Source organism: Phoenix dactylifera, chromosome 3, assembly GCF_051530095.1.
Source record: "Phoenix dactylifera cultivar Ajwa chromosome 3, Ajwa_hap1_PhDact_Kaust_v1.1, whole genome shotgun sequence".
NCBI lineage: Eukaryota > Viridiplantae > Streptophyta > Magnoliopsida > Arecales > Arecaceae > Phoenix > Phoenix dactylifera.
Genome location: NC_143192.1, coordinates 24,209,127 through 24,234,947, shown reverse-complemented (window position 1 = coordinate 24,234,947; position 25,821 = coordinate 24,209,127). Strand labels below are relative to the sequence as shown.

Here is a 25,821-nt window from a genome sequence, read left to right as displayed (position 1 = left end):
CCTCTCCATCTCTCCTTGGTTCAGCCGCCATCAGCAAGGGAAAAAGAAGAGGAGGCGTCTCCCTCCTCTTGGTCTTCTTCCTTGGCTTCAGCGCGTGTGAAGAGAAGAAAGCTGCGAAGGGATTTGATCTTCTTCCTCTTCTTCATCCTTCTTCTTCCTCCTCTCAAGTGCAATCAAGAGTTGATTGAAAGAGAGGACATCAGCCATCAAAGCTATCTCTGCAAGGGAGCTAGCACCCCGGTGAGATAGAGAGCTTGGATCGGATCCTGCTTCGTGTGGATACCCGTAGAGGCCGGACGTTTGAACGGCTTCAAGCGAACCCTCTTCCAAAACCACGAATTCAGATTTGCGGTGATCATCTACCTGCGCAAGGTGAAAATTTGATCTTTCTAATAATTTTAAAAGTTTTAATTCCTACCTAATTACGAAAGGTCTCGAAACAACGTTCATGCGATGAACGTCGAACCCGTGCATGCCGATTCCGCTGCCATCTGAAAAATTTTTGAAATATCAGCGGCATGGGCGGGTTCCCAACAGTGGTATCAGAGCCTAGGCTTCGTAGATTAAGGTAAGAATTAAATATCTAAAGGCATCTTAGATCTGAAAATTAAATGATCATGCATGCTGAAAAATTCTGCATGCAGATTTTTCAGGGGTGCTGATTTTTTACATGCTGATTTTTATGTGATAAAAAGATGATTCTAATTGCATTGTTAATGGGATTACAAAGTTTAGAATCATGATTAGCATGATCAGCGACCTATGTCATGATATAATCAGTTAGTTTTCAGATATGAAATTATAATTGTTGCATACGGTGATGATCATAGGATTCAAACCCTTTTGGTATCAAATGTAATGACCTGCGATGTGATCTGCGATGTCATGTAATTTTTCAGATGCTTGCATGTATCTTATTTGATATTTTGAGAGGCCTGCGTGCCTCCTAAAAGGAGATGTAATTTATTTTTATTTTTATTTTACATCTGGTTGTATTTCTGTGATGTGATGTACATCAACGATCAAGTTGAAGCAAAGACATGAGATGAAAGGTGATCTAAGCAGTTGATGGCGATGGGATCAAGAGTTGATCAAGGATCGAATCAAGGAAGCTTGGAACCAATTCAAGAGTTGAAGACCACTTGATCGATTGATGTGCATGTGCTTGTAATACGACCTAATTAGAATCCATGATCATCACCTAGTTAAAGTTTAGCTTTAATTATTGCCGCGATTATAACTGCCTGCAATGCGCCGTTTGCATGTGATGTGAATGAGAGTCGGGTAGATAGGTTTACATGTGATGTAGCAAACCCAAATTGAGACCTAAATCAAAACCTCCTCAATCAAGTCGAGAGTGAACCGACATGAGCAAGTCATATTAGATTAATTGATCTAATTGGTGTCTAGGAAAGCATGAAAGGTGGTTACTTAATTAGGACCTTACTCTCTGAGTAAGGGGAGCCTCCCACCTGCTTACCTGGCCAATTGTTCGATTACCTCTTATGAAGGGCTCAAGTTGCAAACACTAAGACCTGATTAACCAATATTAAGTCAATAGGTCTTCCACTGTAGTAGAGCTGCTAAGGCCTTTCTGATGTTGATTTGTCTCGGCTGGACACAGTGGTCAAGTTGCATCGGGGGGCTGGACCTCTCTATAGACATGAGATGTTGTAGGGTAAAGGTGGGGTTGGGCACCAATAACTGTTAGGTGAGGACCCAATGACGACTTTATTCCTACGGTTATACGGTGGGTCTGACTTAACTAAGAAATGGGACCAATAACTGTTAGGTGAGGTCTTCATGGCTTAGAGACCAAGTTGCACTGCAACATGCTTGAGAAGCATTGTACAAGAGTTGTACACTCATCCATCTATGTGTCACCAATAACTGTTAGGTGAGGTGGCATGTAAATCGGTGGGACCGCAGTACCCATTAGAAATCCTAGTCGTGTGGGATTTCCGTTTTCCTACCAGGGGAGTGTGAGGAATTCGAGAAAATAGTGGGAGTTATATTTGTTCTAAAAGACCTTAGAACAGATTAGGATCAAGTACAAAAGTCTAACTAGAATCTTTACTCTCTGCAGATACAATGTCAGCTTCAAACCCTTTGACCCGTATTCTTGAGACCAACCGACTGACCGGAACCAATTACAAGGACTGGCTTAGAAATCTCAAAATTGTTTTGGACTGTGAGAAAATAGGCTATATACTCGATTCAGATATCCCCACACTACCAGCACGTCCTACTGATGTTCAGCATGAGATGCATAAAAAGTGGTTGGATGATGACATTAGAGTAAAATGCTATATGATGGCATCCATGTCTAATGAACTCCAATGCCAGCATGAAAATATAAAGACTGCTAGGGACATACTGGCACACCTGCAAGAGTTGTATGGTGAGCAGAGTCGCACAGCTCGCTTTGAAGTGTCCAAGAGGCTTTTCAAAGCGAAGATGCGCGAAGGGCAGTCTGTCCATGATCACGGTCTGACCATGATCAAGGACCTAGAGGAGCTTGAGAAGCTCGGTATGGACATGCACAAGGAATTGCAAGTGGATTTGATCCTACAGTCACTTCCTGATTCATTTGGTCAGTTTATAGTAAACTACCACATGAATAAGATTGAATGCACTAAGACTGAACTAATCAACATGTTGGTAACTGCTGAGGGAGCCTTGAAAGGTTCAAGGGGCAATGTCCTTGCTGCTGAGTTGACTTCTGGTTCCAAGAGAAAGTCTACTTGGAAGAAAAAGAAGCCTGCAAAGAAGCAGAAGAAAGACAAGAAGCCAAAGAAGGAAGTTCAAAAGAAAAAGGCTAACGACAAAGGAAAATGTTTCCACTGCAATGTCGAAGGCCACTGGAAGAGAAACTGTCCTTCATACCTCGAGAGCCTGAAGAACAAGAAAGGTGACACACCTTCGGAAGGTATAGACTTGCTCATAATTGAAACTAATCTAACGGTTTCTTCTACTTCTAGTTGGGTTATAGATTCTGGTTCTAGTGCTCATTTGTGCACTACCATGCAGGGTCTAAAGGAAAGTAGAAGGCTGGCGGAAGGTGCGGTAACCCTTCGGGTTGGCAACGGGGCAAAAGTTGCTGCTGTGGCTGTAGGCACCTACCATCTGCGACTACCGTCTGGATTTAGTTTAATACTTAGAGAGTGTTATTATGTACCTGTTGCTAGCAGAAATTTGATTTCTGTTTCATGTCTAGCACAGGAAGGTCATGTTTTTACATTTGACAAAGACTACTGTTCTATTTATTTAAGAAATAAAATAGTAGCACGTGGTTTTATGATTGACAGTCTCTATCATTTACATATGGATGTATCTGTGAATGTTACTGAGCAAGATGTGAGTGCCAAAGGATCCAAAAGATCCAGAGATGAGATAAACCAAAGATATTTGTGGCACCTCAGGCTTGGCCATATTGGAGAAGACAGAATGAACAAAATGGATAAAGATGGGCTTTTAGGCTCATTGACTTCCGAGTCATATCCAGTTTGCGAGTCCTGTCTTCAAGGAAAAATGGCTAGACTGCCCTTTGTAGGACATGGGGAAAGGACCACTGAAATACTTACCCTAGTACATACAGATGTATGTGGCCCATTCGATGTGCTAGCCAGGGGACGTTATTCTTACTTCATTACCTTTACCGATGATTATTCACGGTATGGGTATGTGTATCTTATGAGACACAAGTCTGAGTCTTTTGAAAAGTTCAAAGAGTTCAAGAATGAAGTAGAAAAACAAACTGGAAAACCTCTTAAGGCTCTTCGATCAGATCGAGGAGGAGAATACCTTAGTGGGGAATTCCGGGACTATCTCAAAGAAAACGGCATAGTCTCACAATGGACACCTCCGGGTACACCTCAACTCAACGGGGTGTCAGAGAGGAGGAATCGGACCCTATTGGATATGGTCAGGTCCATGATGAGCTTCACTGATTTACCTATGTTCCTTTGGGGAGATGCCTTACTCACAGTGATTTATTTATTGAATAGAGTTCCCTCTAAATCCGTTCCTACCACACCGTATGAGATATGGCATGGTAAGAAACCAAGTCTGGGTCATCTCAAGATTTGGGGATGTCCGGCCCATGTCAAGCGACTACAGGCGGACAAGTTAGAGGCTAGGACCATAAGTGCTCGTTTTATAGGATATCCTAAAGAGTCATTATGATACAATTTTTACATCTCAGAGGATCACAATGTGTTTGTGAGCCGTCATGCCATCTTCTTGGAAAATCAGTTTATCCTTGATAGAGGCAGTGGGAGGAAAATTGAGCTTGAAGAGAAAGTCTCTGAAAAGCAACGAGTCATGGATCCTATAGAACCCATTCATAAAGAGCCAGTACACGATGTCCCTCAACCACCTCGTAGATCTAGTAGGGTCTCCCATCCTCCCGATAGATACTTAGGTATACTAGAAGAGGATACCGAGGAAATGTTCCTAGTGGGAGATAGGGATCACATACAGGATCCCAAAACCTACAACGAGGCGATATCTGATATCGATTCCGAGAAATGGCTGGAAGCTATGAAGTCGGAGATAGACTCCATGCATTCCAACCAAGTCTGGACCTTAGTAGATCCACCAGAAGGTATTGTACCTATTGGATGCAAATGGATCTACAAAAGGAAGATAGGTTCGGATGGAGAAGTAGAGACCTATAAGGCAAGGCTTGTGGCGAAAGGGTATAGTCAGCGCGAAGGCATTGACTATCAAGAGACCTTTTCACCTGTAGCCATGCTAAAATCCATCCGAGCATTGCTTGCCATTGCAGCATTTCATGATTATGAAATCTGGCAGATGGATGTGAAAACTGCTTTCCTGAATGGATATCTTGATGAAGATATCTATATGGAACAGCCTTTGGGTTTCACTTCCAGTGATGGAGATCACAAGGTCTGCAAGCTGCAAAGGTCCATCTATGGACTAAAGCAAGCCTCTCGGAGTTGGAACACTCGTTTCGATGATGCAATCAAAACGTTTGATTTCATCAAAAACGAAGAGGAACCATGTGTTTACAAAAAGGTTAGTGGGAGTGCTGTCGTTTTTCTCGTACTGTACGTAGATGACATTCTCCTGATTGGGAATGATATTCCCATGCTAACCTCGGTCAAGGTCTGGTTGTCAAAAGAATTCTCCATGAAAGACCTTGGGGAAGCATCCTATATTTTGGGAATAAAGGTCTATAGAGATAGATCTAAAAGGATGCTTGGCCTTTCACAGAAGATGTACATAGAGGAGGTGCTGAAGAGGTTCAGCATGGAAAACTCCAAGAGGGGTCTCTTACCCCTAAGGCATGGAATTCATCTCTCCAAGAAGATGTGCCCCAACACATCTGAAGAGATTCAACGTATGAGCAAGATTCCTTATGCATCGGCAATAGGGAGCCTCATGTATGCCATGCTATGTACACCACCTGATATAGCCCTTGCTGTGAGTGTCACAAGCAGATATCTGTCGGATCCAGGCAAGAAGCACTGGATAGCTGTGAAGAATAGTCTTAAGTACTTGAGAAGAACTAAGGACATGTTCTTGGTCTTTGGGAGAAGATCAGAGTTGAAGGTAGAAGGATGCACACATATTGATGATAGAGAGTCTACATCAGAATATGTGCAATTGTGGTTCAGTAAATTGGAAGAGTTCCAAACAACTGATCATTATAGATTTTACCTTAGAAGCTGAATGATAAGCCGTATCTAAGGGTGCAGTGGAAACCTTCTGATTAAAAGTTAATTACAGAGTTAGGTGTAATGTCATTAGATGCCATAACACTTTACTGCGATAACATTGGCACCATAGCACTAGCTATGGAGCCATGGTCTCATCAGAAGTCCAAGCACATAGAGCGGCGCTTCCATTTCATACGCGACTATGATGTAGAGGTGCAGAGAGTAGACTCCGCGGATAACGTGGCAGACCCGTTCACTAAGCAGCTGAGTCAGCAAAAGACTGAAGCCCACCTTGAGAAGATGGGCCTAAGATATATGACCAATTGGCTTTAGTGCAAGTGGGAGATTGTTAGATGTATGCCCTAGAAGCCAAATTGGCTGACACATTGTTGATTCTAGAGACATAATTTTGTACTTGACTATTTATTATTGAATAAATAAAAGGCGTCTTTTCATTCATATTGTTTATGTGTCTATGAATCGTCCAAGAAATTAATAAGATGATGATACATATTCTCAAGAGTTGAGAATTTAAGCCATGTATCATTGGTGATTAATTTCTAAATGCTCCTGATCAATGGATCATCACGAGGACGGTGATTGATCCAATCAGTGCACAGATCACTTTCCTTCTGGATGGACGAGACTTGAGTCCACAGTGTAGGGACACTGAAGTGATAGTGCAGGTGCTTGTTAGAGAACAAGGGTACTGAGCGTGACCAAGACAAGAAGTCACTTGGATGTCTATCCACTCGTCAGTGACTTGCTTGATGTTGCAGTAGTGTGACTGGTCCTTTGACCTGCGGTGCTTCGGCTACTCACAGTGAGGTTATTGTAGTTTGACTGCACACATACATGGTCTCTAGCCATATGGGTCCATGCAGTGTAGATTGGCTGCAGTAGGTTCACTGTAGGAGTAGGGTATGCACCTATAAGGAATCTATCGACCTTGATAGAAGAGGAGTGATCCTATGTGATTTGTTAGACTGAGTTCTAAGACCTTGGCCAGGGCAGTAAAGTGGAGAAAGAGTTTTCCACTATCGAACTCAAGTCGAATAAATCTTGACATATGACAGACGATGGGGTTTGACGAGTTGTCCATGACCTCCGTCCTGTAGGGATCCACGATAGTAGGACTGTATCACATGTTAACTGCACCTAGAGGTTCATCATTCCATTCTGCTGGGTAGCCACTACATGCTGCTAGGTGTCACTGGTGGATGGTGGGACTTATAGGGATTATCTTGATGATCGATAAACCCTAATGAGTTGAGTTGGAATCGTTCCAACCCATTGAAAGGAGTTTTCAATGATATAGTGATAGAGATCACAATATATCTCACTACCAGTCAGAATAGAACCTATGGGGTCACACACACTAGAAGTATTGACCGATCCGATGGTTGAAATCGTGATTAGGAATCACAAGAAATCAATTTGATTGATAAAAGTTGAAGAAGGAACAAAGGGAATTAATTAATTAGACTTAAACACAAATCCTACTTCGGGTAGGATTCCTAGAGTCCTAATTGGATTAGGGCTGGGAATCCTAGTTGGAGTAGGATTGGAATTCCTACTTGGAATAGGATTCCTACAATCCTAATGAGATTAGGAATTTTGAATTAAAATAGGATTCCTACTTGGAGTAGGATTCCTAGAAATCCTAATTAGATTAGGACTTCGGATTCAAATAGAGTCCTAATTGGATTAGGACTAAAATTAAATACATCCTAATTAGATTAGGATTCCTTAAGTCTAAATTAATTATTAATCTAATGAATCAACATGACTCCTAATTGGATTAGGATTGAAGAGTTCAATTGAGTCATGGTTCATTCAAGTCCTAATTGGATTAGGACTAGCATAGATTAAACCCAATTTGGCCAATCCTAATTAGATTAGGATTAAACCATGAAAGAGGGACCTAATCCTCTTTGGAAGAGGATTAGGCTAACCAAGTAAGAGGGGCATCAGCCCCTCTCCACTTGATTAGGTGCGACATGAAGAGAGAGGGGGCCGGCGCCCCCTCTTGGAAAGTTGTCAAGGCTCCTAACTTGTAGGAGCCCTTCATCCTTATTAAAGGAGGACTAGGGCCGGCGCCCTAGATAACCCTTTCTCCTCTTCATCACGTGGCCACCCCCTCTCCATCTCTCCTTGGTTCAGCCGCCATCAGCAAGGGAAAAAGAAGAGGAGGCGTCTCCCTCCTCTTGGTCTTCTTCCTTGGCTTCAGCGCGTGTGAAGAGAAGAAAGCTGCGAAGGGATTTGATCTTCTTCCTCTTCTTCATCCTTCTTCTTCCTCCTCTCAAGTGCAATCAAGAGTTGATTGAAAGAGAGGACATCAGCCATCAAAGCTATCTCTGCAAGGGAGCTAGCACCCCGGTGAGATAGAGAGCTTGGATCGGATCCTGCTTCGTGTGGATACCCGTAGAGGCCGGACGTTTGAACGGCTTCAAGCGAACCCTCTTCCAAAACCACGAATTCAGATTTGCGGTGATCATCTACCTGCGCAAGGTGAAGATTTGATCTTTCTAATAATTTTAAAAGTTTTAATTCCTACCTAATTACGAAAGGTCTCGAAACAACGTTCATGCGATGAACGTCGAACCCGTGCATGCCGATTCCGCTGCCATCTGAAAAATTTTTGAAATATCAGCGGCATGGGCGGGTTCCCAACAATGAGGTAACGGAAAGATTAAGTAATTTAACACTTTTTTGTCTTTGCTGGTAGTGAACAGACTTTGAAGAAACAACTCAAGACAAGAAGTGGAGAGATGCTATAAATGAAGAAATTAAAGCCATAGAGAAGAATGAAACTTGGGAGCTCACCACTCTTCCGGACGGGCAAAAAGCAATCGGAGTCAAATGGGTGTACAAGGCAAAGAAGAATTCAAGAGGAGAAGCTGAGAGACACAAGGCAAGACTTGTTGTCAGGGATACAACCAAAGGCCCGGGATCGACTATGATGAGGTTTTTGCACCCGTTGCTCATTTGGAAACTATTAGATTAATTATTTCTTTGGCAGCACAAAACAATTGGAGAATCCATCAAATGGATGTGAAGTTTGCTTTCTTGAATGGTTTTCTTGAAGAAGAGGTTTATGTGAAACAACCTTTGGGATATATTGTGAAAGGGCAAGAAGATAAAGTTTTGAAATTAAAGAAAGCCTTGTATGGCTTGAAGCAAGCACCAAGAGCCTGGAATACCAAAATTGACAAGTATTTCCAAGACAACAAGTTCACCAAATGTCCTTATGAGCATGCCCTTTACACAAAGGTCAATGATAATAGAGATATATTCGTGGTTTGCTTGTATGTAGATGGCTTGATTTTTACCGACAACAATTCTAGTATGTTTGAAGAATTCAAGCAAGTTATGTCTCAAGAGTTTTAGATGATAGACATTGGCCTTATGGCTTACTACCTGGGCATTGAAGTGAAGCAAATGGAAGATGGAATTTTCATCTCTCAAGAAGGTTATGCTAAAGAAGTTCTCAAAAGGTTCAAGATGGATGATAGCAACCCGGTGAGCACTCCCGTGGAATGTGGAGTCAAATTATCAAGATATGAAGATGGAGAAAAGGTAGATCCTACATTCTTCAAAAGTCTTGTTAGAAGTTTAAGATATTTAACTTGCGCAAGGCCGGATATTGAGAATCATAATGTTATTTTGATGTTTACAAAACCATGAAGGCCATATGGAAGTACCATTGCAATTAACAAGCTTAATCAAGTAAATAGACACTCAAAAAAGAGAAAAGTGATATACTCTCGATACATCCTACAATCTTGATACATTCATGATACACTCATCTACCATGTTTTATAACAGCCTTCAAGAATTCTTCCAAGGAAATTCTATTAGCAGAATTTGAGAGAAAATCAAATTTTCAGTTTGACCAAACTAAGAGTGAAGTTTTCTTTATAAGGGGTATTTCCGTATTTTTGTTAGTTACATAAATGAAACTTGAATGTGTCATTCATCCTAAATTAATTGGAATATCCTTTTATTACTTTGATGTGCTAAACTAACTTTCAAGTACAGAAAAACAGGGTTAGAGTCGACCCCAGTCAGTTTGGAGTCAACCCTGATACTTTTGGCACATCTTGGAACAAGTGGCACACCCTTGGAACACTTGGCACAGAGATAGAGTCAACCCTAGAAGTAATGTAGTCGATCCTGGCACGATTTGGCATATTCTGGCACAAAATGGCACGAATAGCACAGAGCTTGGGTTGACACCAAGAAACCATGAGTCGACCCCAGCTTGAGTCGAACCCAAGAAAGGATGAGCCGACCCCAGCCAAAAGAGCCAGAAAAGCAAGTTTCTGGAATTCCTGAGAGAGTCGACTCCAGATAACCTTGAGTCGATCCCACTGTAGCTTGGGTCGATCCCAGAAAAGCATGAGTCGACCCCAGCCTGAAGAGTCAGAAAATCAAGTCTCTAGAATCCCTGAGAGGGCCGACCCCAGAAAAGCTTGAGTCGACCCCACTGTAGCTCGAGTCGACCCCAAGAGAAGTTGAGTCGACCCTAGCCCAATGATAGAAAAACAAGTCTCTGGAATTCCTGAGAGGGCCGACTCCAGCCAAGCTTGAGTCGACCCCACTGTAGCTGGAGCCAACCCCAGAAAAACATGAGCCGACCACAGTCTGTGGAACAGTAACTTGGGTCGACCCCAGATTTGCTTAGATCGACCCCAGCACAACTGACAGCAAAATGGCTAGTTCTGCAAAAATACATTTTGAGTCTCCAACAGCTAGAAACGGCTAGTTTCTCCATTCCAACAACTACGGAGTGACTATTAGAGGTTGGAGAAGTATTTAAGAGGCACTATTCATCAGGAAAAAGAATCTTTTGCAAAAATCAAGAGTGCATTCAAAAGAAAAGAAAGTTCAAGTGTCTTCATCAATTTTGCTTCATTTAAATTCTGAAAGAAGGTGGTTGAGCAGTATTCAAATGCATTCAAAAGCTCTACCAATCCCTTGAGGAGTGAAGCAACATTGGCAAAGAAGAGAAAAGCAATCAAGAGTGCATTCAAAAGAAAAGAAAGTTCAAGTGTCTTCATCAATTTTGCTTCATTTAAATTCTGAAAGAAGGTGGTTGAGCAGTATTCAAGTGCATTCAAAAGCTCTACCAATCCCTTGAGGAGTGAAGCAACATTGGCAAAGAAGAGAAAAGCAATCTACAAAGCGATAAATATTTTCTTAACTCTTCTTTAAGTGCATTATTATATTTCTTGCTCATTTAGGAGCTTTAAACTTCCTCTCTTTCATTTCTTGTAAGGTTTGTTGGTGAGCTTGTAAAACCAACGGTGTAGGTTGTTGGTGAGCCCGTAAAACCAACGGTTAGGTTGTTGGTGATCCCATAAAAACAATTGTAGGATTTTTGGATTGTGAGCCCGATAAAACAATCCAACTGTAATCCGCGGGATTATAGTAAATTTCCAAGGGGATGCTTGGAGAGTGGACGTAGGTGCTTTGGAGAGCGGACGTAGGTGCTTTGGAGAGCACGAACCAATATACTTCTTGTGTGTTTGCATTGTGTTCTTTTTGATTCCACTGCACCTATATAATTAACACAAGCTAAATTACTAATACATCTATCATCTTAAGTAAGGTCCTAAAATTTAGAAAACCCAATTCACCCTCCTCTTGGGTTGTTATCTTGGGCAACAATATTCGTTTTGGGGTTGGACTTGTTAGTCGGTATATGGAAGCTCCTATTTCATCCTATTTGAAGGTGGCCAACAGAATTCTCCACTACATAAAAAGTACCTTTAATTATAGCCTATTTTATTCATTTGTTGATAACTTCACACTTGTTGGATATATAGATAGTGATTGGGCCGAATGTGGATGAAAGAAAAAGTACGATAGGATATATTTTCTTTATGGGAAGTGCGGCTTTTACATGATCTTCAAAAAAGCAACCTATTGTTATGCTTTCTACTTGTGAAGTAGAGTATGTTGCCATCTCAAGTTGTGTTTGTCAAGCCATTTGGCTAAGGTATTTGTTAAAGGAGCTTCATATGTTACAAGAAGAACCAACGGAGATTTTTGTAGACAACAAATCGGCAATAGCATTAGCCAAAAATTCGGTATCTTATGAGCGAAGCAAACATATCAATACAAAGTATCATTTCATTAAAGAATGTATGGCTAAGGAAGTGAATCTCAAGTACATGAAGTTTCTGTTAGAAGTATGCCTTAGAAGGCAATTTGGCTGACGTATTATTTTGTTCTGAGACATAAATTTGTACTTGACCTAATTATGAATTTATTAAGTTGGGCATTCTTTTCATTCAAGTTCTTATGTGTCCATGAGTCGTCCAAAGATTTAATAAGATAATACATATTCTCAAGAGTTGAGAATTTAATGTGTTATTTCTTGAATTGCTTTTGATCGATGGATCATCACGAGGACGGTGATCGATCCGCTAAGATTAGTGCACATATCACTTTCTTTGATGGCGAGTCTTGAGTCCATAGTGTGGAGATACTGGAGGGATTGTGCAAGTGCTTGTTAGAGAACAAGGGTACTGAGCGTGGCCATAGCAAGTAGTCACTTGGATGTCTATCCACTCGTCAGTGATTTACTTGATGCTGCAGTTGTATGACTGGTCCTTTGACCTGCGATGCCTCGGCTATTCACAGTGAGGTTGTTGTAGTTTGACGAGCACATAAATATGGGCCCTATCCATTTGGGTTCTTGTGGTGCAGATTGGCTGCAGTAGGTTCATTGTAGGAGTAGGGGTGCATCTAGATGGAATCTATCGGCCTTGATAAATTAGGATATAACCTATGTAATTTATGAGACTGAGTTCGTAAATCCTTGGCCAAAGTACTTTTTTGAAAAGAGTTTTCCAATCTCGAACTAGAGTCGAATAAATCTTGACATATGACAGATGATGGGGTTTGACGAGTGATCCATGACCTCCATCTTGTCGGGTTCCACAATAGAGGAATTGTATCATACGCTAATTGCAACTAGAGATCCATCTATTCTATTCTGCTAGGTAGCCACTACATGCTGCTAGGTGTCACTGATGGATTGTGAGGCTCAAAAGCATTCACTTGATGATCAGTGAACCCGAATGAGAAGAGTTGGAATTGTTCCAACCCATTGAAAGAAGTTTCAATGATATTGCGATAGGGATCCCAATATATCTCACTACCAGACAGAATAGAACCTATGAGATCACACACAATAGAGAATCTGATCAATCTGATGATTTGATTGTGATTTGGAATCACAATAGTTTGTAATTGTCAATTTGATTGATCATTGGTTTAACCCACTAAGATTAGTGCGTTGAAGAACGAATTAATTGCAATTGGATTGCAATTTGATTGAATCAATTGGACTTAATTAATTGGGCTCGATCTTATTTGATAAGGTTCAAGAGTCTTACTTGGAGTAGGACTCCTAAAGTTCTAATTGGATTAGGACTTCAAATTATTAGAGTCCTACTTGGAGTAGGATTCCTAAAGTCTTAATCGGATTAGGACTAAAATTATATGAGTCCTAATTGGATTAGAATTTCTAGAGTCCTAATTAATGATTGGTCTAATAGATGAAAATGACTCCTAATTGGATTAGGATTGAAGAGTTCAATTGAGTCATGATCCAATGGGGTCCTATTTAGATTAGGACTCCAAGAGTCACAATTGATTTAATCTTATGGATAAGGATCTTGAATCAAATAAGGAGACTAATTGGATCCTAATTAGATTAGAATTCAATGAACCAAGGGCCACCTAAATCCTAATTTGATTAGGATTAGAAGGGATGAGTAAGAGCCCCTCCTTTCCTTGGATACTCCCGGGATGCGCACGCGCATTCCGGGTGTCCGAGACACTCATCCCGGGTGTTCAGGATGCGAGACCCGTTTTGGCGTGGTTCCTCCTATATATATGAGGAGGCCACGCCTAGGGCAAGCATAAGAAAAAGGAGAAGGGGGCCGACCCCCCTTGCTTCTTGTTTCATGTTGGCGGCCTCCTCCCCTCTCCTGTTCTTCCTTCCACAGCAAGCAAGGGAAAAAGGCAGCAAGGCTCCCTCTTCCTTCTTCCATCCGCAAGACAAGAAGAAAACATAGAGAGGAAGGTGTTCCTCTCTTCCCTCCTTCCATGGTAAAGAAAAGGAAAGAAAGTGTTTCTTCCTTCTCCTTCCTCCTCTTGAGAGCAATCAAGAGTTGATTGCTTAGAAGAGTTCCAACCATCAAAAGGGATCTCTGAAGGAAGCTAGCACCCCGGTGAGATCACGACCTTGATCGATTCAGATCTTCATGTGGATACCCGTAGAGGCCGGACATTTGTGCGGCTTCAAGCGAACCCGATCTCCACGATCATCAGATAACGGTGAAGATCTACCCGCTCAAAGGTAAAGATTTGATCTTTACAATTTTTAATTGTAGATCTGAAATAATTAAGATTTAATTTTAACTTATCTTTTAGATTTCATAATTTTCTGAGTTAGAGAACTCAGAATTTTTTTTGAAATCTACCTTCTCTGGGTTGTTCGTGTGATGAACAACCCCGCATGTGTGTTTCCGTTGCGATCGTCGCAATGCGTGCGGGGGTAACCCGACAGTCTCAAGATCAAATTGCCGATATTTTTACTAAGCCCCTCAAGAGTGAAACTTTTTGCAAGTTTAGGAGTTTGCTTGGAGTTGCAAAACCAAGTTTAAGGACGGATGTTGGTTACTAAACTTAGTTTTTAATATTAGTAACTTATGGCTTTATTCTCTGTAATTGCATATTAGTATGGTCAGGAGTTACATGTCTTTTGGGTTTTTAGTCATGTGGGAGTTACATGGAGTTATAAGGGTTTTATTTAGAGGGAGTTATTTGAGATTTATTTGGGGTTATGTATGGTGTAATAACCAATTCAATTAGGGAGGTTAAAAGACCATCTAATGGTGTCTATAAATATTCATGTACTCTAGTTGTTTTTTGAAGTCAGTGGAATACAAGTTATTCATGTGTGCCTAAAATCCTCTCCAATTTTCTTCCATAGAGTAATTTGTGAGTGTGAACCCTCTTGATTTTCAACGCTCCCCGCACAGCTCCCCAAGGTCTCCACCCCCTTAACTAGGTGCATAGACTATTGATACCAAGCGGCTCAATCTACTAGTTGAGCAGGTACAAGTTCTTATGTCGATGGTATAAGACTGCAACAGCAGATCACTCCTCCTTTAGCGGGCCAGACAAGTCATTGAGATGATCAAGCCCAAGGTAGCAGTTAACTCCATCCCAAAGGTCATGGAAGAGGTTAAAAACAATGTCACTCCCACTTTCCTTCCAGAGCCAGCTCCAGTCCCAACGATCTCTCTCCGCATCAACTAAGAAGTCTCTGGGTGGGAAGCAGACCTCAACTACAGAATTGAGAAGATGGGCAATCAAATCAAAGCCCTATAGGAGCGAAAGGTCGAAGCTGGAGACAATCACGAGACAATGAAAAAATCTCCTTTCAACAAAGAAATTATTAAGGAGCCCCCTACCAAAGGAGTTTAAAGTACTCTAATTTGAGCTCTATGATGGCACCACAAATCTAATGGATCATCTTGAGAGCTTCGAAGCCGTGATGTGCCAGGCATTCCCAGCCACGCTCAGGAAAGCGGCTTAACTCTGGTACTCAAGCCTCCAATTAGGCTCGATCTGTTCCTTCGATCAACTCGGCTGCCAGTTCGCCAACCATTGCATCTGTAGCAGAAGATGGAGAAAAGATTCGATAAGCTTGTTCGGTATCAGACAATGGGAAGACGAGTCCCTCCAAAACTACATCAATCAGTTCAACACCGAGGAGTTAGAGGTGCACGAGCTGGATCATTCCATTGCAATAACCGCAATGATTAAATAGGCTTTAGAGAAGAGGCCTCCAAAGGATTTGGCTGAACCTCTAACTCGGGCAAACAAGTACATTAATGCCAAGAAAACCCTTGCTGCTTGAAAGGAATCAGCGGAAAAACGAGGCCATAAGCAACAAATTGCAAGAAGGACAATCCGAGGAGAAAACACAGTCGAGAAGAGCGAAGTGCTACACCAACTCGAAGTCCACCACTTAAGTTTAAGACGTATACTCCTCTCAATGCGCCAAAAATCCAAATTCTAATGGAGATCTAGGACCGAGACTACATACATTGGCCTCAAAAGTTGCGAACCCTCGCCAAGAAGAGGGGCATTGGAAGATACTGCCAATTCCTCAAAAATCATGTGCACGACACAAAAGGATGCCTTCAACTAAAAGACAAGACTGAAGCCCTCGTCCGACGAGGATACCTTGAATGGTACATAAGCGATCACCGGAGCTCTGGTTGAGGCAGGCGAACTCCCAAAATGCAGGACGGTAATCAACCACTCATCGGAGCGATAGCCAATATCTTTTGAAAACGTTCAGCAAGGAACCCAAGCCCTTCGGCCTAAGCAAAATGATGGTAAAGCCCAACTGAGCTAGGAGCATCTGTGCCGAGCAACTGAACTCGAAAAGTTCTTAACTTCTTACCCTAGCAACAGCAGAATGTAAGAACCAGTACAAATTCTATCTCTAAATCTTTGTATTTTTTATTGCTAATCGATAATGGAATTGTGTTTCAAATTCCCTACCTAAGAGGCTAAAGCATTATAGGTCGTACCAATTCATGGATGTTAGGGACCTCGGAGGATCTCCTATTTGAAAAATCCTAGCTCAATCTAGGAGGCATGCTTAGCATGATCACCCGAAGTGTTCACCGACAAAAAGCCCGTCGAACCCCAAGGTTCGAGCAGGCCCACTGGCCCTCATACTCATCATCATTATTCTCAAGGCTCGTTGGCCCCCGAGGTCCAAATAGGCCCAATGGCCCTTACTCGTTGTCATGTATTCTCAAGGCCTGTTGGCCCTCGAGGATCGAGAAGGCTCGCCGGTCCTTATACTTGTCCTCATGTAATCTTAAGATCCGTTAGCCCCTGAAGATTGAGTAGGCCTGCTAGCCCTTATACTTGTTCTCGTGTGTTCTCAAGGCTCGTTAGCCTCCAAGGTTCGAGCAGGCCTACCAGCCCCTATACTCGTCCTTGGTCAAGTATTCTCTTCTTATAAGAGGCTCGCAAGGAATTATATTCTACTCCAACGAGACAATCTTTAATTATCTCTTAATTGTACCGATGGTATTCTTGCAAATCTTATGCACTCTATAGAATTATGATGTTATGTGCTCAGAATGCATTTTGGCTTATAATTTTGGCTTATCTTGCTATAATCTCGCCTCATCATCATCTCTCAGCCTTATCTTTCTCTCTTGGCCAGTCCCAAGGGTATTATGGTGTTATGGCTTCATCTCAAAGTACTCAACTAATCTTGGATATCTGGATTTTATTAACTATAGCTCCATTTTGGCTTTCTGGCCCAATTGAACTGACCTCGGAGATACATGTTTCTAGCCAAATCTGGTCCACCTCGGCATCTTCAGGACGACCTTAAGCAAATCATCTAGACCAAAGAGGTACGCGTAATCTTTTATTTCATTAATAATGTAATTATACGGTAGGTCAAAGGTCAAACTAAACTACTGTATTACAAGAGAAAAACATCTAGACTGGTAACACTTCGGCTCTACAAGGCCGACAACTCTGCGAAGGTCCCCTAACTCAAGATACCACCCTACACCTTGTCATGAGCCTCCATGGTGGCGCCAAGAAGAGTGCGGTGGGTGTTAGCAAAGGCTTATTGCTTGGGGCTCAACAGCTCCCCGGCCTCACTGTCACTTCCCGCTCCTCGGCCTCGCCGTTACTGTCTGCGGCCGAATCGAGATTTCTTAAGTCGGCCCATGGGACGAGCCTCAACACCTGGCTTCAACACTCATCAAAGCCCTCCACAAATGATTCGATCGCAGTGAGGACGCGCCATACTTGGTAGCTCCCTGATGCCATGAACCTCTCTACCACACGAGAAGCTTTCTTCTCATCCTGGGTGACCCGAAGCCGAGCTACCCTTAGCTCTTCCTTTATAACAACTGCTCTGAGCAGCACCACCTAGATCCAATCCTTCTCGTCTGCCAGCCTGCTCTTGAGGGATCCAACTTTGGCCCCTGCCTTGGTTGCCTTCTCCCTAGCTAGCCACAAGGCCAAATGAAGTGTTTCCATACAATTTTGGCAATGCCTTTCCCGAGGAGAGTCCATCCTGCAAAAGTAAAAGGGGAGAATCAAAAGAAAGGTCACCTACCTAGGTAAAAAAAAAAAAAGGAAGAGCAGCAAAAACCACCAGCTAAGGTTGATTTGGAGCACTTGGTGAATAGGTTCTACATTCCTCTCATAACAATGGGGGGGGGATGCTTAAAGCCTTCTCAAGCATGGTGGATTTGCATGGAGCTCCGTCCTGGACAACCTGAATTGGTTCACTCAGTCGTTTTCCCATCGAGATCAATGGACAGCAACGCACCAACATTGCTCCAAATGGTCAAACAACGTCTTAGAAGGCAAAGCATCAGGACTCATCCTTCAAGAGGCACCACTTTGGAGTTAATGCCCTCATTAAAGTGACAGTGAGTCTAACAGACGGTTACTTCCTTCGCTCGAATCAAAGAAATGCTTCAAGCTCGGTAGTGGGGGCAGGCAATGTTATGGCATTTAATGACCAATGTGATGTGACACGATGAGATTCGTCCAACTCATGACTCATGTAGAGGTCAAGCCACATCCTAAAACTCTACAAGGCATTTTGGTCAGATCTCTTCTACCGACACGAGCAAACCTGGGCAGTCGACCTCCGAGGCCGATATCTCACGACTCAGCTCAACCACCTTGACCACTGATGCGAGTCGAGTAGGATCTTCTCATGAAGAAAACAATTCGGTTCCTTCATCTCAAATTTGCACATGGCCTCAACAATCCCGTCACATGCCAAGCTATTGCAGCACATCCTCAAGGTTATTACACCATATCAGCAATTTGTTACAGTACGATCCTAGGTTTGTTGAGATATGATTCACTGCAAATGTGGAATTCCAACTATAAAGAAACCCAGAGGCCCTCTACCAAAGAGGTAACATAAAAATCACCATAGCAAGAAGAGGCTCTGCTTCTTTGTTCTTTCTTCCTCCTTTTGATCCCCTCTAAGATCTTCTCTGACTTAAGCATCGGAAGGCCCAGTTGGAGCCAATCCGGCAAGCTCTCACCTTTTATCTGTTTTCTCACATGTCTGCTAAGGCAGTCTGCATCGGCGTCCCAAGATCAGCAGCAACAAATACTAGTTCATGTATGTAGATAAATAACTAGATGAGCTAGCATGAATGCAACAAGGATACAAATCCTTGAACTGCACTAACGACCCTGAGGCACAATATCATAGAATATGGTATACTATATACAAGGAATCAAGGATATTGTAATTGATGTCCTCATCTTTATTATCCATGCCACCCTGTTCATTTCAAACCACGTAATCCAACTCCATGACCCACATCAGCGTTTAATCATTTTTCTCTCAAAATCCTCTTCTGTCTTTAATAATATCTTCCCTTCACTAGGATTCAGGATCTGAGTTTTAGAATTGAAATTTAGCCTAGGTCAATATCCAACATATATCATTTCTCTTCAACAACCTAAATCATAGAGTAATGCCCTACATTTCAGATTCCGAATCATTGGACCCCTCATGATCTTCACCAAGAAACCTTTGTAAACATATATTGTTAGTTTTTTATGCATTTCCAAGTGGACATGATCCCAAAAAATCCATTTTCTAGACAGAATTGACAATACATATACAAATCATGCGGGCACATCAGATAACTATCACTTCTGGAAAAATATATGGGATGCCAATGGCTTCTTATTTTTATCTTCTAATTGTTGGAGATAGTTGCAGATACCATTATGTATGTATTTTATTCACATCATACATAAGAGCTTTCAACCTCTCTCCTAAGATTGATTAGTTAATATTCCACATGCTCTCTAAGAAAATTTAAACTAGGTACCTTCTCTTTATATCCATATGTAAAACATAGTCATTCAGGTTCTCATACATTAAAAGAAAAAGTGACTGACACAATTGAGCATACAAACAGAACATTATTTCAGCAAAGAAAATTTTCAGTTAACTCAGCATTAGGAAGTTTTTACTTCCCCATATTCCTCAACAAATAAAACTAAATTGTAAGATATTTCCAAGTGGTAAATGTTTCTTCTGCAAGACTATTTTATTCAACAGATTGATGGTAAATGATCAATTTATTAATAAAGATTATCAACTTATGGATAAAGATTGAGGAAAAGGTAGAGCCAGTAACCTGCTCAGCTGTCTTGTTGTGGCATTCTGCAATATCTTCAACAACAGAAAGCTTCAGCATTGGTCCATGCACTGATCTTGACCTTCTAAATGTTATTCTAGGAGTTCCAGGTTCATCCTCTGATCCACTGTCAGACAGACCAGGACTGGTGGTTGACATACCAGGAGCTGTCGGTACTCCTAATGGAGTATGAGCAGATACATGGATACCTTTCTCTTGACAAAACTTTACAACTTCGTCCTGCCTCCAAAAAGGGTGCAACTCCACCTAAAGATAACCATGTCAGTCAGCTGAATAAGAAAAATCTGTAAGTTCATTTTAATAGCTCAAGTATAATAGCAGGAAAGCAAGAGAGGCCAAGCCAGGAAGGCACATATTATCATTTGTGAAATGCGGAATATAATACATATAACTAAATCATTATCCATGATAACAACTGAGGTTAAAGTAATCTAGGTTATGCTCCAACTAACCAGTTCTACCATTTGTTCTTTTTTTCAATCGTACCCACTTCTATAATAAACTTCTTCTCGTTTATATTTATCAATATCGTCCACTACAAACTATCTAAACTATGTTTTCATCACTTATCCTTCACTAGTATCATTCCTGTTTTTTATTTGTTCAATCCATTTCCAACTCTTTTCACATGCTTGATTGTACAATAAACTATAAAAAACTGTAAATCTGACAATGTATGCACTATGCAGCATATGAAGCATGGCACATGTCAAAGAGAGACAGAAGCACACACACAACCACACACACACATGGAAAGACTAACAATGGGAAACAAAAATATAGAAAAGCTTGAAGCTGCTGCTTTACGACAATTTACTAATGTGAGGAAAAACAGTAAGGGGTTACTTCAATCCTTGTTGCTGCCTAACCTCAGCTCCTAATAGGTTAGCAAGAAGCTTAACTGAGATAGACTAAACCTAAACAGTGTCAAGCCCATCGATCATCACACACCTAAGGATGGCCCATCACCTTATGATCCCCACCTCTTCCATATTCTGCCATCTATGCTTCACTGATATATCTTCCATTTAGCAGGTGTCCTCTCCGCTACTTCGATTAGATTATGATTTGTGCCTGACACATCCTCCACTTCAAAAGTCTTTTAAATTATCTTCCATAACCTGGCCACTACAAAATCCTCCATTTGCCAACTTCCAATGTGCTTCAATTCCCATCAACCCTATTTCTGCTCCTAGCAGAAATCCCGTCTTGATCTGACCTCCGTACCTTCTTGGAGTTATAGTTGTCCAACCAACCATAATGATGTTAGGATCGGGCTTTTGTAGTTCTCGGAATCTGAACATGGATGAAGGTAATTAAAAAATTAAAAAAAAATCAAATTGTCATGTATCTTGTATCCTGAAGCTAATTTTCAAGTTTGTATTAGAAACAAGTATTTTCAGAAAAAATACTATTTATAAGGAACATAAAACACTTTCCTTCTGTTTTCTCCAAAACATTTATAAGTTAACATGTTTCATATCTCACTAGTGTCTGTCTTTTTTCATCATCCGTAATGCTTATACACTTTAATTGTAAGCAAACATAGCAAATGAACAATCTCATATCTCATGATTTATAGTTGCAAGAACTTTTAAAGCTCTTATGCATCACCAATGCACCAGTGTAACACCTTTTAATGTATTGATCTAACAATTATTTAAATGTCTAAAATCAAAAGTAACACCAAGAATCAATCAATCACTAATTCGATACCATATATCAACAGAGAATCACTTCATTAATTTTATATAGAGGATGGAACACCTTAGATGTTATCTTTTCATATTTTTGACACTGCAAGATAAGCACTAGTATATGTATTATTTAGTTATTAAAGTTATATTTTCCTGCAAGTCCTGTATCCTTTTTTTCCCCTCCTTTGCTGAATTTTGGACATTCTATCTACTTGTAAATCTAACTCTGGGGCCTATGTCCAAGCAACAATTTAGAAAAAAAAAATCAAAGTGAATAGAATGTCCATGGCTTCAGCATTCCAACTGTATTAGGGAGCAAGGTTCGCCGTCTCAGTACCGGACCCGTACCGGTTCCACGCTATTATAGTGTCGGTACAGTATAGAGTTTTTTTGGCGTACTGAATATCGGTATACCACCCATACCAGGTACCGGCAACAAACTAGTACACTCTGCCCTATACCACCGGTTCAGGCCGGTACGGTGTTGGCGGAGGCCTGAGAGGCCGAGTCAACGTTGGCGGAGGCCGGGTTGGCCGGTTAGTCCTGCCACCTGCCAGCGTGGATGCGCCGGTTAGTAAGTGGGTTATACCCCCAGTTCGGTCTTTGAACCCATGGCTTTGTGTCACCCAGTAGCCGACTCGAGGCGTTGGCTGGGTACGATTTAAGAAAATAAAGTAGCGCCTTCACTATAAGCGGTTGCTTTTAGTGTAATGGTCAGCGCTTGATCCTAACAACTGATATCCGAGCCAGAGGTCTCGAGTTCGAAACTCGGGCATCGCGCTGGGGGGGATTGTTGGCGGAGGCCTAAGGGGTCGAGTCAACGTTGGCGGAGGCCGGATTGGCCGAGTCAGTCCTGCCGCCTGCCAACGTGGATGCGCCGGTTAGTAGGTGGGTTATACCCCAGGTTGGGTCCTGAACCCATGGCTTGGTGTCACCCAGTAGCTGACTCGAGGCGCTGGCTGGGTGCAGTTTAAGGATATAAAGTAGCGCCTTCACTATAAGCAGCCGCTTTTGGTATAATGGTCAGCACTTGATCCTAACATACGGCATACCATGTTAGGAAGAAATATTTTGTGTCAAATTAGACAAAAGTGATATAATAATCCAAATTACATGTTTGCGTTTATAAGGAATATAAAACACTTTCCTTCTATTTTCTCCAATTATAAGTTAACATGTTTCATATCTTACTAGTGTCTGTTTTTTTTCATCATCTGTAATGCTTATACCCTTTAATTGAAAGTAAACATAGCAAATGAACAAATCTCATATCTCATGATTTATAGTTGCGAGAACTTTTAAAGCTCTTATGCATCACTAATTTACCAGTGTAACACCTTTTAATGTATTGATCTAATAATTTGCAATTATTTAAATGTCTAAAATCAAAAGTGACACCAAGAATTAATCAATCACTTCATTAATTTTATATATAGAGGATGGAACACCTTAGATGTTATCTTTTCATATTTTTGATACTGCAAGATAAGCATTAATGTATGTATTATTTAGTTATTAAAGTTATATTTTCCTGCAAGTCCTGTATCCTTTTTTTCCTCCTTTGCTGAATTTTGGACCTTCTATCTACTCATAAATCTAACTCTAGTGCCTGTGTCCAAGAAACAATTTAGAAAAAAAAAAACAAAACGAATAGATTGTCCACGGCTTCAGCATTCTGACTGTATTAGGGAGAATATTTTGTGTCAAATTGGACAAAAGCGATATAATGGTCGAAATTACATGTCTCAAACTCTAAAGGTGCATGGAGAATGTTGGCTTGTATTTGCTAAAGCCTAACTTCTAAAAGATATTTCTTTAACAAGTAGCAATGCAGAATGTTAAGGAATAGAAGAGGGCAATATCAAACAGACCTGATTGACAGCTGGAACAATCTTTGCAAACTGAAGCAATTCACTAATCTGCTGAAGATTGAAATTGCTAACACCAATAGCACGAACAAGACCCATCTCCACAAGATCTTCCATGGCCCTCCATGTTGGCTTTAACCGATGCAAGAACTGCCTATATTCACTCCCTGAATTCCATGGAGGATCAGTAGCATCTCCAAAAGCTGAATTCTCAGGCCAATGTACAAGATATAGATCCAAATAGGAAACATCTAGGTTCTTCAAAGAAACTCTTACAGAAGTTTCAACTCTCTTATGTGAATTTGTAGCACAATACAGTTTGGAAGTCAAGAACACATCTTCCCTCTTTAGTCCACCATCAAAAGCTTCAGCCAGAGCCTTTCCCACTTCAACCTCATTACCGTATAGGTGCGCACAGTCTATGTGGTGGTAACCAACCTTCAAAGCTGTGGCCACTGCCTCAATGCAGATGTCTCCTCCACATTGCCATGTTCCAAGTCCTATAGCTGGAATCTTAGCCCCTGTATTTAACACAAAGTAGTTTGCAGTTGCAGCTCCGTCTCCTCTCATCCTTCTAGACTATTTAAGAGAAGCCATATAGATAAGACTTAGTTAAAAGAAAAAAGCCAAGTCAAATGAAGTGCAAAATAAAATAAAAAGATCCTAGTAGAACTGAAACAAGCCCCACCTCTTAAAGGAGCAGTTATCCTAAATTCCAAAAGTTCATCAGTGAATGAGACCAGGAATAAAATAGTTTGTTTATAAATGGAAAATTAGGAACTTGGTAGACCAATGATCTTTGTAGGGCAATAGATTGAGACTTCCAGGAACCCATCAATCTCCGAAGCAAATGATATTTATGATATCAACAAATCAAGCAATTGAAAACATTCAGCCGTTTAAGGTAAATACTAACTTAAAGAATATACCAAAGCTCAATTATGAAACATGAATATAATTAAACCATCAAACAGGAAATGATGAAACAGAGAGGACAAGCTCCTTCAACAAACTACATCTCGAAGAAAGAAATTCGGGGAAAAAAGCATAAGTTTTCTCGAAGGGAAAAGCCAACAACCACAAAAATCAGGAAGAAAAAAGAAAAATAGTACAATCAAAATCCTAATGAACAAAATTGCTCATCAAGAATCAAACCAATAGATGAAAAAAACTCCAAATAACAGCAGCTAACAGAGATGGATGAAAGAAGGAAAAAAGAAGAAAAGAAAGAAAAAAAAACTACTTCGAGGTCTGATTTAAAAAAAAAAAACAAAATATAACAACAGAACAGCAGCAAATAAAGCCCAAACAAAGTAATAATCCAAATAGATCAAAAGGCAAATAAATAAATAGCGAAAAAGCCTCAAAAACAAGACAAAAAGGATGAAGGCATCCCAAAGCACACCTTTTTCTTCTTCCTCTCCAAAGACTAAGAAGCCTCGAGCGGCAAAGAAAAGGAGCCCAATCCAAATCCCCTCACCACCTCCCCGATCAAGTCACCAATAATAATCCAAAACCCAAGGAGACACGTTCAACAGCAACAGTAGATACAAAAGGCCAGCAACAAGGAATGGCGACCCAAGTAAATCCAACGACACATACGTTTCATATAATATTCAACAAAAGAAGAGAGATAAAAGAGAAACAGGGGAAAGCTATGTTTTTTATTTTATTATTATTTTTCAATCGCTCACCTAACTGAGGAAGACCCGAAATCGCCACCCACCTACCTACTATAAAAGAGGTGAATAAATGGAGATGGGAAGAGGACTCCTGTTCCTTTGCCCCGCTTTCCTAGCTCTTGGGTGGCTTTTTGGTTTGAATTCTTGGCTCTTAGCGAGGGGAAAAGAGCAAGAAACAAAAAATTCTAACGGTAAAGGGAGGGGAGGGGAGGGGAGGGGAGGTGTCTCTGTCTCTTTCAGTCGTTCTCCGTAAAAGACATCCTCGATCCGGCGGTACTTCGCAGAAAAGACAGGAACAGGGGAACGGTCCTCGCCGCAAGGTAAAGTAGACCCAGGGCTGGTTTCCTATTTTATAGGATGGTTTAAACTTTAAAGGATGCAGCTGGGCTGCTGAATGAACGGTGACATAAGAGATGGTGTTTATCCAAACCTTATCAGCCAATATCAATATAAATAAAAGAATTAAATAAATAATAAAATTAGTATTTATCATTTTTGTAAATAAATATGGAAATGCATGAAATATTTAGCATACCGATATTTATTTTAAATGAATACAAGCTGAGTTATAGTCATATCTTTATTTTCTCTATGATATAAGCCATATA

At 41.0% G+C, this 25,821-nt stretch overlaps 1 protein-coding gene across 5 annotated transcripts in view; it reads right to left on the bottom strand.

Annotated features, from left to right (window-relative positions):
• LOC103697990 (NADPH-dependent aldo-keto reductase, chloroplastic-like) overlaps positions 1–25,559 on the bottom strand; it is a 35,262-nt gene extending 9,703 nt beyond the window's left edge. Inside the window, exons 1-3 of one of the 5 annotated variants that reach the window (XM_088717910.2) lie at positions 25,226–25,559; positions 23,535–24,110; positions 19,946–20,212 (exon numbers count right to left, since the gene is read on the bottom strand). In XM_088717910.2, the coding sequence (XP_088574036.1) occupies positions 19,946–20,212; positions 23,535–24,101 (834 nt within the window). In that variant the 5' untranslated portion in view covers positions 24,102–24,110; positions 25,226–25,559. Of the gene's footprint in view, positions 1–19,945; positions 20,213–23,534; positions 24,111–24,219 lie in introns of all 5 variants that reach the window. The other 4 variants (XM_088717911.2, XM_088717912.2, XM_039118930.3 and 1 more) reach the window with 4 other exon arrangements.
• Between the last annotated feature and the right edge of the window lie 262 nt (positions 25,560–25,821).